Source organism: Sorex fumeus, unplaced genomic scaffold (assembly GCF_029834395.1).
Source record: "Sorex fumeus unplaced genomic scaffold, SorFum_2.1 ptg000098l, whole genome shotgun sequence".
NCBI classification, from domain to species: Eukaryota; Metazoa; Chordata; class Mammalia; order Eulipotyphla; family Soricidae; genus Sorex; species Sorex fumeus.
Genome location: NW_026606155.1, coordinates 4,119,422 through 4,132,751, shown reverse-complemented (window position 1 = coordinate 4,132,751; position 13,330 = coordinate 4,119,422). Strand labels below are relative to the sequence as shown.

General features: G+C 44.4%; 1 protein-coding gene across 1 annotated transcript in view; it reads right to left on the bottom strand.

Annotated features, from left to right (window-relative positions):
* The window catches only part of CATSPERB (cation channel sperm associated auxiliary subunit beta), a 114,820-nt gene continuing 101,490 nt past the window's right edge, over window positions 1-13,330 (bottom strand). The window contains exons 24-26 of the mRNA XM_056133317.1: window positions 12,901-13,001; window positions 11,978-12,052; window positions 1-201 (exon numbers count right to left, since the gene is read on the bottom strand). Of these exons, the coding sequence (XP_055989292.1) occupies window positions 1-201; window positions 11,978-12,052; window positions 12,901-13,001 (377 nt within the window). The remainder of the gene's footprint in view (window positions 202-11,977; window positions 12,053-12,900; window positions 13,002-13,330) is intronic.

Below are 13,330 nucleotides of genomic sequence, written 5' to 3'. Positions count from 1 at the left end.
TCATTTATGAGCATTTTTGCCATGAAATTTGGGATGGTAGATGCCACGCTTTTGGATCAACTTCTGGACTAAGTCACAGGGGTGGATGTTGCAGATTTGCAGCATGAATGCTATAATGATTAGGCCCCCCAGCAGGACGGCAGCAGCGACGGCAATCAGAGTGTGTCCAGGGAATGGCAAGGGAACTTCGTCCACATAGATCTGCAATGGAGGAGAAAGTTTTGAGTTTTCGCCCTCTAGCATTGAGCAAAATTCTGCAGATAAGGCTCCCTCTACAGGCTCTTGACAATGTGACCAGTGACAGTTGACACACATCTATATCTCATCTGATGAGAGCACAGCCGTAGGGCATTTCCCTTGCGCGCGGCCGGCCGGGCTCAATTCCTCCGCCCCTCTTGGAGAGCCTGGCAAGCTACAGAGAGTATCTCGCCCGCATGGCAAAGCCTGGCAAGCTACCTGTGACAAAGCCTGGCAAGCTACCTGTGATGTATTCAATATGCCAAACACAGTAACAACAAGTCTCATGATGGAGACGTTACTGGGCCCACTTGAGCAAATCGATGAACAACAGGAGGACAGTACTACAGACTGTCATCGTTGTCATCATCATCATCATCATCATCATCATCATCATCATCATCATCATCATCGTCTCCTCCTCCTCCTCCTCCTCCTCCTTCTTCTTGCTTGAATGTGTGATGGAAAGAATGTTCACTCTGTGGAACTGGCCGCGGAAGTGGGGTCTTGTGCTTCACGCAATTTATTTTATTTGCTTTTGGATTTTGGTCTTACCTGATGGTGCTCAGGAGTTATTTATGACTCTGCATTCAGATATTTCTCCTGGTGGTGCTTGGGGGACCATATGAAATGCTGGGGATTGAACCCAGGTAGGACATGTTTAAGGCAAGTACCTTATTCGCTGGACCCTAACAACCCAATTTAAAAGTGGTGTGGAAACCAGTCTTTCTGATCTAGGAAGCTAATTATCTTTATGGGAATTGATCATCGGGTTTATCTATTGCCTTAGGCTCAGATTCTGTTCCCAGTGGGATTGGAATTTGGAACATCTGATAGCAAAATGTCAGGTATTGAACTTGTCTTCATTATGGTGCTACAAGATAACGATAGTTCTTTCTTTCAAGCTGGACCGTCAGAAAAGGAATATTTAGCTTTGTTAAGACAACTCTAACCCAAACCAGAGAGGTACCACAGGGGTTATGGCATTTGCCTTGTATCCCACTGACTCTGGTTTCAATCCCTGCCACCACCTATGGTTCCCTGAGTCAGTAGGGCTCACTGCTGACCATAGAGCCAGAATTAGTGCCTGACCATTGCTGGGTGTGGGCCTGTCCCCAAATCGAATCTCTTTTGCTTTTTTTTTTTTTTTGCTTTTTGGGGCACACCTGGCGTTGCACAGGGGTTACTCCTGGCTCTGCACTCAGGAATCACTCCTGGCAGTGTTCAGGGGACCATACGGGATGCTAGGAATCGAACCTGGGTCGGCTGCATGCAAGGCAAATGTCCTACCCGCTGTGCTATTGCTCCAGTCCCCATCGAATCTCTTTTGATCAATGAGAGAAACAGTTTGTGTTTCTGATCATTGCAAACATTAATTTTAATTTTCTATGTGAAACTTAGGAAAAGTCAGGGGGGAAAATTCACTGTAAACATCTGTTTGCTTTTCTGCCTCTATTCTGCTTCTTCCGTGTGAGTAACTGCCCTCAGTTCCAACAGCCCACCCCGTTGGGTGGCAGCAGCCCCTGGGCTACAAGATAAAGCCTTGAGAAAGATCAAATCTCAGACTATGAAGCCAAAGTGTTGGAACTCTCTCTGGTAGGACGTCTTTGGCATAAGTCTATCCCTCAACACCTTCAAAAAAGTTTCAGTCTCTCATTGCCAAAGAGAATGTTCTACAGTTTCTGGTTTGATGCTCAAGGGCTTCCACATCTTGGCTCATCTACTCATTTTCTGGTAGGTGAATAGAAGTCATTCAACAGACAGACAGGCTTTAGGCTCTCCCAGATCTGTAGCTCTGCTCCACCTATTTCTTTCTAAAAAGACATTTCAGTCACTTTGCCAGACAATATAAAAATTTCACTAGCCCCGTCAAACCATCCATTGCACTGTAGCACCATCGTCCCGTTGTTCATCGATTTCTCGAGCGGACACCAGTTATGTCTCCATTCATCCCTGTCATGTACTAGTGTAGCCCAATGGCGTCTGCTCGCTCCAGGAACACAAAGTGAGACTTGTTGTTACTGTTTTTGGCATACTGAATACGCCATGGGGAGCTTGCCAGGCTCTGCTGTGTGGGCGGGATACTCTCGGTAGCTTGCCGGGCTCTCCGAATGGGATGGAGGAATCGAACCTGGGTTGGCTGCGTGCAAGGCAAATGCCCTACCCTCTGTGCTATCGCTCCAGCCCTGTGCTACCACTCCAGCCATTATACTTTTAAATTAGAAAACTCTAGCACCTTTGAATTATGCATTTTCAGCTAAACTATTTTCTACAAAGTTCTTGAAAACAGTTCTTGAAAACGTTTTCCTTCCAAGAAAATCATCTGTGACTATTTAAATATTCTACATCTTGCCCCGCAAAAGGCTAACCCCGAGAATCACAACAGTGTGTTCTAAACAAAATGTTCATTTGCCTCCAAAATAAGGTAAAGGTAAAGGTAAAGGCCCTCCCGTTGATCATCAATTTGCTCGAGCGGGCCCAGTAACGTCTCCATTGGAGACTTTGTTGTTACTGTGTCTGGCATATCGAATACTCTCGGTAGCTTGCTGGGCTCTCCAAAATACTTCCATATATATTTCTTGAACACTAATAATTCACTTAAATAACCACAGCACCATACACTCAAGAAATGAATGAGACAATGTGATTTTCAACCGTTTACAGCTCTTACTAAAATTTTATCCATTTCCCCCAATAATATTCTTTATCATGAAAGAAAACCAAGGTCATCTTGGAATTCTGTTTTAGAGCATTTTCAAAAGCAGTTTTCCTTGATTCAGAAAAACTTGCTTCAAAGTTTGCTTTGTTGCTTCAAAGAGAATCTTTTCTTTTTTATGGGGGCATGATAAACCCAGCAGTATTCTGGAACTACAGCTTTCCCACTGTACCAGTCCTCTAGCCCATTTTTCCTTTTTAACCATGCAGTCATTTCCTATTTTTCTTTTATTCATCTTTAGGCTTATTCATTAGTGAGGGTTTATTTTCCTCTGCTGATATTCATCCTGAAGATCTTAAGCATTTTATTTATTTATTTTTACTGAATCACTGTGAGATACAGTAACAAAGATTTCACGACTAAGCCTTCCCATGAGTGAAACCCCAGAAAATCAGACTCTGTGGACTCTGTGGCTGAGAACTCGGGGCTCAACGGGACTGGGAACGGAAATCCTCCCCCTTTCTCTGGAAACTCAGCAGTCACACCTATAAGCCACCCCTGGTTGGTGCCAGATAATCTCATCATCGACCACCATCCAGATCACGTGTCCTTCTCTCCTGAAAGGGAGCGGCATGATGCTCGCCATAATCATGCCACTGGACCCCGCATCAGACTGTTTCACTCGGGGAGCCCCAGATTGGCCGGGTGAGACCCCTCCCCATCCCAAGGGACCCAGTCCCAGCAGCCAAAAATCTCCAAAATCCAACCACCACCCTGCTCACGGCCGCTCTCCATGTACTCGGGCAGAGCCTCATCCACGAATGAAACTTTCCCTGTATCATATGGCTGCCTTTGCAGCCACGCAACAATTCATAGGACACACTCTACCCATAGTCCAAGAGTACTGCACTACATTTGATGGGATTCAAAGTAGAAGGCAACCAACCTTAGAGGGAAATATATTAGTTCAGTGTTGCTTTGGGGCAAGGATTGGGGTTCGGCATGGAAACACCCAAAATATGGTGGTGGGAAGGTGTAATAGTAGTGGGATTTGTGTTTGAATATAAATGTAGTCAAATATTGTGAACTACTGTCTTTAGGTGTTAGTCTCATATCACGTTATTTTATATTCCACAAATGAGTGCAGGCATTCTATGTCTGTCCCTCTCTTTCTGACTCATTTTACTTAGTGTGATACTCTCCATGACCATCCACTTATAAACAAATTTCATGACTTCATCTTTTCTAACAGCTGCATACTATTCCATTGTGTAGATGCATCAAAGTTCCTTTTTTTTTTTTTTTGCTTTTTTTTTGGGTCACAGCTGGCAATACACAGGGGTTACTTCTTGCTCTGCACTCAGGAATTACTCCTGGCGGTGCTCAGGGGACCATATGGGATGCTGGGAATCGAACCCAGGTTGACTGTGTGCAAGGCAAACGCCCTACCTGCTGTGCTATCGCTCTAGCCCCTGCATCAAAGTTTATTTAACCAGTCATTAAAGTTCTCGAGCACTCGGATTGTTTCCAGATTCTGACTATTGTGAACAGAGATGCAATAAATATACAAGTGCGGAAGTCATTTCTACTGTGCTTTTTTGCAACACCGGGATATATTTCCAGAAGTGGTATTGCTGGGTCATATGGAAGCTTAATTTCTAGTTTTTGAAGGAATGTCCATATTGTTTTCTAAAAAAGCTGGACCTGTTGGCATTCCCACCAACAATGAAAGAGTCCCTTTTTCCCTGAATTTGCAGCAGCACTGGTTGTTCTTGTTCTTTATAATGGGTGCCACTTTCTGTGGTGTGAGATGATATCTCATTGTTGTCTTTATTTGCATCTTCCTGATGATTAGCCTTGTAGAACATTTTTTTATGTGCCTGTTGGCCATTTGTATTTCTTTTTTTGAGGAAGCTTCTGTTCGTCTCTTCTCCCCATTTTTTGATGGGGTTGGAGGTTTTTTCTTGTAAAGTTCTATCAGTGTCTTGTATATACTGTATATTAAGTTCCTTTCTGATAAATATTGGGTAAATTATTTTCTCATTCCGTGGGCTCTCTCTGTATTTTGGTCACTGTTTCTTTTGGGGTATAGAAGCTTCTTAATGTAATCCCATTTGTTTATCTTTGTTTCCACTTGCTTGGTCAGTGGTGTTTCATCCTTGAAGATGCCTTGAGCTTCAGTGTCATGGGGGATTCTGCCTACATTTCCCTCCATGTACCTTGAGAATTCAGGCCTGATATTGAGGTCTTTAATACATTTTGATCTGACGTTTGTGGTTGACATTAGGCAGAGGTCTGAGTTCATTTTTTTTTTTTTGCAAGTAGCTGTCCAGTTTTCCCAGCACCAGTTGTTGAAGAGGCTTTTCTTGTTCTACTTCACATTTCTTGCTTCTTTATCAAAGATTAAGTGATCATATATTTGAGAGTCCGTGACAGAATATTTAACTCTGTTCCATTGGTCTTTGGGTCTGTTTCTATTCCAATACCATGCTGTTTTAATTACCACTGCATTGTAATACAGTTTGAAGTCGGGGAAGGTGATGACACCCATCTTCTTTTTCCCAAGGATTGCTTTGGCTATTCATGGAGGTTTATTGCTCCATATGAATTTCAGGAGTGTTTTGTTTATTTCTTTGAGAAATGTCATAGGTATCCTTATAGGGGCTGCATTGAATCTGCATACTACATCTTAAGCATTTTATTTATTTATTTTTCATCTTAAGCATTTTATTTATTTATTTATTTATTTATTTATTTTTTGCTTTTTGGGTCACACCTGGTGATGCACAGGGGTTACTCCTGGCTCTGCACTCAGGAGTTACTCTTGGCAGTGCTCAGGGGACCATATGGAATGCTGGGAATCAAACTCGGGTCAGCCACATGCAAGGCAAACGCCCTACCCACTGTGCTATCGCTCCAGCCCCACATCTTAAGCATTTTAAAAAGAGACAATTGCTTGGGCTGGAGCCTTGCATGCTGCTGACCCAGGTTCAATTCCCATCATCCCATATGGTTCCCTGATACCCCCATCCCACACCCTCCCCCTATCTGTGGGGCAGATGATTTCCACATTACTCTCTCTCTTTACTTCGATCACATTCAATATTTTGACACCAGACCCACCATTATTATTTGAGATTTTACCCCAACACTCAGATCTGCTGAAAAGGCAACAGTAGACAATTTGTTTTCTATTGCTGGTAATGAATAACATATGATGTCACGTGGCTGCAGTAGTGGCTGCACGATTTTGAAATTCCGAAATTTTAACACTTAAATCTGGAGGTATTTCTGCCAAAACCTGATGGGTTCCGAGATTTGCTCCTGAGTCTCTGGGATCATGGCTGTTAAGCAGTTTGATCAGGAGCCAGAAAAACCTTTCGTGGGTGATGACTTGGGGTCTCGTTGGGGTGGGGAGAATAGGACTGGCTCCACCCCCATCCCGTGAGGCCCTGCATATCTCGTCACTGCAGGCCCAAACCTGACTGTCCAAGGGCCTCTGGAGGATGATGGCCACCGAGCCGCCAGGGGGAAGCAGTCTTGCCTTTATTCTTTCTTCATGGTTTTTGGTTTTGTTTTATTATTGTGCTTTGGGACACACCCAGATGTGTTCAAGGTTAACTCCTGGCTATGGGCTCAGGGATCACCTCTGGCAGTGTGTTTGGGGGATCACATGTGGTACCAAGGAGCGAATCTGGGTTGGCCATACGTGTAAGGCAAGCACCCTACCACTGTACTATCTTACTGGTCCTTCCTTCATTTTTGAAGGGTATCTTTACTAGCAACAGAATTCTGGACCGACAGTTCATTTCCCCACATGACCCACTGTGTCACAGTAAAGGTTTGTACTGTCTTCCAGCTTCTCTGTTTCTACCAGGAAACCAACAGTCAAACTCTTGTTCATTTAATATAGCACTAGTTTTTTTTTTAAAAAATTTTCCTCCCTGGCTGCTTTTAAGAATTTTCTTAATTTGGGGGATCAGAGAGATAGTACAGTGGCAGGGCACTTTCCTTGTATATGGCAGACCTGGATTTGATTCCTGGCACCCAATACGGTCTCCTGAATCTTGCCAGGAGTGATTCCTGAGTACAGAGCCAGGAATAAGCCCTAAGGACTATTGGTGTGGCCCAGAAACCAGCCAAAAAAGAAAAAAAGACCTTAATGTTTGTATATGTTGTATTCAGACATGAATACAACATATCCATTTTCCCCTTCCCTCATTTATCCTGCTTATAAGGGATTCATCAAGCCTCTTGAATATGCAAATTAAGTTCACCAAAGTTGGGACATTTTCAGGCCTTCATTTTTCAGATTTTTTTCCCCCCTACTCCAGTCTCTTATTTTTTATCCTTTGTGAACTCTCGTGACTTCAGTGCTAGATCTTTGGATACTGTCATACTATCACATAGTCCCCTGAAAATCTTTGTCCTGTGTATTTTTCCCTTTTTTTTGGGCCACACTCAATAGTGCTTGGGGGTTACTTCTGGCTTGATACTCCGGAGTAATCCCTGGTAGTGCTCATTTGTGGTAGTGGGGGACAGAACCAGAGTCAGCCAAATATAAGACAAGCATCTTCTTTCCTGTACCATCTCGTCCACCCTCGCTTATTCTTTTAAGAATCTTTTAAGTAGGTTGAATCCCCAGTGATTTATTTTCATTGACGTTTTTCTCGCTGACACACACAGTTATTTAAAGTTTTTTTGAGGGGGTTTTGGGCCATACCAGTGATGTTTAGGGTTTCCTTACTCCTGGCTCTACACTCATGAATCACTTTTGGAGGTTCTGGGGGATGGAACCTGGGTTGGCCACTTAATCACTTAATAATCACTTAACTTCCCGTTAGTCGTCGATTTGCTCGAGCGGGCGCCAGTAACGTCTCCATTTGTCCCTGTCACGTGCTAGTGTAGCCCAATGGCATCTCTTCGCTCCGGGAACATGGAGGGCCTCAAACCGATCGTTCATGACCTTGACAAAGAAGTCTGACCATCTGGTAGGTGGGCGGCCACGCGGTCTCTTGACATCCCGTGGAATCCAATCAGTAACAGCTCTAGTCCAACGGTCGTCTTTAAATCTCATTACGTGACCAGCCCATCTGATTTTCGACACCTTGGCAAATGAGACAGCGTCCCTGATCCTTGATCGTCGACGGATGTCAGAACTCCGGATTCGTTCTCTCATTTGAGTGAAACGTGATATTCCAAGCATAGCTCTTTCTATTCTTCTTTGGGAGACCTGAATGGCGTTCTCATCTTGTTTGCGTAGGGCCCAGGTCTCTGAGGCGTATGTTAATGCAGGAAGAACAGTGGAATCAAAGAGATGTGCCCGGAGCCGGAGGTTCTTCGTCCTCTTAGCTATTTCTTCGACGTTCTTGAAGGCGTTCCAAGCCGCTCTCTTCCTCCTGCGCAGCTCGGGTGCCAGGTCATTTCTCATGTTGACCTCTCGACCTAGGTACACATAGCTGTTGCATTCGGAGATGGTCGTTCCATTGAGAGCGAATGGGGCGTCAGGAACAAGGCTGTTTCTCATAAACATTGTCTTCGTAAGATTCAGCTGTAGTCCTACCTTTCCACACTCACGGTCAAAGTCGGCCAGCATTTGTGCCGCTTGGCTGATGTTTGGTGTTATTAAAACAATGTCATCAGCAAAGCGGAGGTGGTGTAGTTGCCGACCATCTATCTTCACTCCCATTCCTTCCCATTCCAGTCGTCGCATGATGTTCTCGAGGGTGGCACTGAAGAGTTTCGGTGAAATGGTATCACCCTGCCGCACCCCTCTCTTGACATCAACGATCACTTCTTTGTAGAATGGTGAGATCCTGGTAGTGAATCCGCAATACAGCTCACGGAGGATCCTGATGTATTGGGCTTGAATGCCCTGATTGGCTAGGGCTTCAATGACCGCTTCCGTCTCAACAGAATCAAAGGCCTTCTTTAAATCAATGAACGTTAAGCAGAGCGGCATCTTGAACTCCCGAGAAACCTCAATGAGTTTGGTTATCGTGTGGATATGGTCACGTGCAAGGCAAATACCCTACCCATTGCACTATTGCCCTGGCATCCTAAAATTTTTAGATATTGGGTTTTTCAGTTTGGAAATTTACATTGTTATAAAAGTTTCTATTTTTTTTTTCTGCTGAGACTGTCTCTCATTTTACTCTTTTCAAAACTTTTCACCTTTATTTTTTGTGGCAGTTATACTGCTGGTTTAAATCTCTGCTTATTCTCTTTCCGCTTCCTTATGTGTTTCTTTCTCTTCAGAATTGATGCTATTTCTTAACTCTTTACTCTTAACTCAATACAAAGAATAAGCTTAGATTCTATTCTGGACCTTTAAAGGCTTAAACTATAAAACTCTGGTTCTATCAGTGATTCTCTGAAAAATGTTGAGCCTAGAATTAGTTTGATTGAGATCAGATCACAGCTTATGTTTGCTTTTTGTGCTCTGATGTCATTTCAGTGTTTGTGTTGCAGAAATTCCCACCCAAAACCAACATAAAACAGAGCAGTCCACCTTGAGAGGGGTGGAGACCCATATTTTATGCTAGTGGACCCAGCTGAGCTCATGCTGCAGAAGTGGGCTCAGAACAAAGACAGGAGCTTTATTTTACAGAATATCTGATGAGGGTGAGGTATTGGCAGGCAGCTGGCATAATACAGAAGCAAGAATTCTGTATTATGCACATTATCTTGCAAAGCAGGGCCTGGACCTCTCCCTCCAGGACATGAGCAGATTTGGAGGATGTTCCTAGATTACCAATTACAAAGGACATCCTGAACGCCCTCCATCCTAGGACCATCTCAAGGACATCCTGAACACCCTCCGTGCTTATGTCGTGGTGCCCAGACTCAGGTACCCCTTGGTAGCTTCTGCTCTCTGTTGTTGGCCCGTTTGAAATGTGGGCAGCGTTCTGTTTTCCTCATCATTTGGAGACTCTGCTCTGCCAGTGACTCTTCGCTCCCTAGGCCTCTCGGGGGGCATTTAGTATCTGGTCTTACCCTGAAGCAGTTCCTTTGCTTCTTCGGGTGCTTTCTGCACGCTCCACCTGATACTTGGGCCACTTCCTATATAGAATTGGAATTCTCCTTCTCCAGTTCTCTTATAGGAATTTATTCCTCTTCCCCAACTCTCCACTCCTAGAGATCCTTTCCCTTAGACCTCTGAGAAAGTCAGAGCTCTGTGAGAAGTTGAACTCCCCTTTTAGTGTTTGGTTCTTCCCTGGAACTGGGGTTGCCCATGAGGCAAAGGCAGAGAAAAGAGAGAGAGAGAGTAAGAGAGAGAGAGAGGTCATGAGAATTTCCCACTTATGTTCTTCCTATGATTGATGCTTCTGTCCCCAACATCTGTCTAGTGGGATGGATTTTTTTCTCCAAGTTTTAGGTGTCTGCCGTGCTGCTGTCTGGCTACCCAACCCCTACAGAAGTGCACATCATTATGGGAGAGAGAGAGACAGAGAGGGAGAGAGGAGGGAGAAGAGGGAATGAGGGAGAGAGAAAAGAAGGATTTTGATTTTGTTTTCATCAATGGAGCACCAATGCTTTACATGAGTGAGTTCTTAATAACTAAATTCTCAGTTTGTCTGTCCCCGCAGGTAGCAGATGCCATTATATGAACAAGTAATCAGAAACATTGTAAATAATGGGGTGATCTGGGGAACCTAATTTTGACCCCCAATTCATTTTTTTGGTGGGGTTTGCTAATCTCACAGTCACAGTCACAGTCCTCCTGTTGTTCATCGATTTGCTCGAGCGGGCCCAGTAACGTCTCCATCATGAGACTTGATGTTACTGTGTTTGGCATATCGAATACGTCACGGGTAGCTTGCCAGGCTTTGCCATGTGGGCAAGATACTCTTGGCAGCTTGCCAGGCTCTCCAAGAGGAGCGGAGGATCGAACTCAGGTCAGCCATATTGGCTGTGTGCAAGGCAAACGCCATACCGCTGTGCTATCGCTCCAGCCCAGGGTTTGCCAATCTATTATACTTTATTTATTTATTTTTATTAGCGAATTACTGTGAGGTACAGTTACATACTCAGAAACTTTCATGCTTGCTTTTCAGTCATACAATGATTGAGTACCCATTCTTCCACCAGTGCCCATTCTCCACCACCAATGATCCCAGTATCCCTCCCACCACCCTCACCCTATCCGCTCCCTCCCCACCTCACCTCCATGGCAGGGCATTCCCTTTTTTTTCTCTTCCCTTTTGGGTGTTGCAGTTTGCAATAGAGGCATTGAGTGGCCATTGTGTTCTATCTATAGTCTACATTCGGCATGCACCTCCCAACCCGAGAGGGTTCTCCAAATGCCTTTTACTTGGTGTTCCCTTCTCTATCTGAACTGCCTTTCCCCACAGCATTTGAGGCCGACTTCCAAGCTGTGATGGAAACGTCCTGGTCCTTATCTCTACTATTCTTGGGTGTTAGTCTCCCATTTTGTTACTTTATAATCCATAGATGTTGACTCCCAATTCTTAATGATCTGCTTTCTGACACTTTCTAACTGACTCTACCATGATGGGGCAGGAGATAGAGTATGGGCATGAAGCAGTGCATGGGGCTAACCCCATTCGATCCCCAGCACCCTGTATGGCCTCCAGAATACCTCTAAAGTGACTCCCATGCACAGATCCAGGAATAAGCTCTGAGCACCACTGGGTGTGTCGCTCCCCTCCCCCCGAAAAAAAAAACTCCACTCTACCATTACAATGTAAATCACCAAAGGAAGAAAACTACTGGAATTTAGACAGATATGTGGGGGCATTCCCGGGGGAAAGAGGGTGCGTATCAAAAGTCAGACCCAAGCTGATGGGGAAAGGGAATCCAGACAAACAGAGGCTGTTGTTCAAGTGCTCCTGACACTGCTGGACCTGTCACCTGCCACACAGCTTCTCTCCCTACTTTCTGGCACTGTCACTGCCATAATCCAAGTTCCCTGGGCCCCTGAACTTGTCCATCCGCCAGCTCTGCCCATTTCCTCTGGGGGTCTTCGTGCACTGAGGTTTATCAAGTTATTTTCCCTGCTATCCCTGTCTCCCCCCACCTCCCGCCCCCCGCCTCATGTGATACCTGCACATTCCATGTTACCTGAAATTCTTCAGTTAACTCACAAAAACTGATGCCTTCAACGACGGACACTCTGAAGTGAAAAAGCTCCGAGCCCTGTGGGGGAAGTACAGCGCATCATTTGTCAGCGTGTCTGGCTCAAAGGGGCCACTTGCCCTCTCAGTGCAGCAGAGGAAAAGTTTGGTTTCACGACTCACACTTGGAGCAGGATCACACATCAAAACAAAAGACATTGGGAAAGGACACGCATGTAGCAGAGGAGCTTGGGAGTGGACAAACATGTTGTTAGGATGAAGAAAAGAATGTGAAGATATTTTTTTTTCCTTCTTGGGTCACACTTGGCAATACACAGGGGTTACTTCTGGCTCATGCACTCAGGAATTATTCCTGGCAGTGCTCGGGGACCATATGGGATGCTGGGGTTTGAACTCGGGTTGGTTGCATGCAAGGCAAACACCCTACCCGCTGTGCTATTGCTCCAGCCCCGGTGAGTGCTTTTAGCTCATCCTCATCTCCATGATCTTGGCTGTCTCCTAATTTTTACTGCCTTTGATGACAGTTATCTAGATTATGTCTACTTAACATTGGATCCACAAGCCTACAATTGGGACTATTCAGCTGAAGAATGCAAAGCTCATCACCCCCCCCACACACACACACCCCAGTTTTGGAAACACTCATTCTAGCTCTACCTTGATATTGTCCAGTCAATCAGCTCACAAAGTATTAAGTCCATGCTAAATTCAACTGTTGGACAACTTGAGAATTGTAACATCAAGGGAGAGGAAGGCAAAGAAATCCTCTCCATACACTTTACAGTTGTTACATTCATCATTCGTAACTACCTTTACTTTAAAACTAAAACCAGAGTATTAACGTTTAGCTTAAATATAGACATTTTATCTGAATTCAAAGCAGGAAAAAGAAAAAGGTGGTCAGTTTACCTCTATACTTAAGTTGAGGCCTACAGGGTTATACACAGGAACTTGAAAAAGAAATTCTGAGTATTCTTTCAGTTTCTTGATATCACTTGGTACACTGTATTCTAAAAGTACATAAAGTATATTTTAAGCACATTTACTCTTATTTCTCATCTTACATACAGTTTGCATACATTACAATAATTGCATTCGTTGGACAGTCCCACACCTTAAGATGACTAAGGTATTCCTGACTTTTAGCTGCTTAAGTGGAAGAGGTATTTAGGGGAAATTAGTTCTGATGATCTCACACAGCATCTTCTTGGGGCACTGTCAAGGAAGAGAACTCTAGCCACTGTTCTTCAGGTTGAGTCCTGACCTGCATGAACACCGTGTCTTTGGCAATGGGGTAAATGACCACCATCATGTGATAAGGATCTAGCCAGGAAGATGG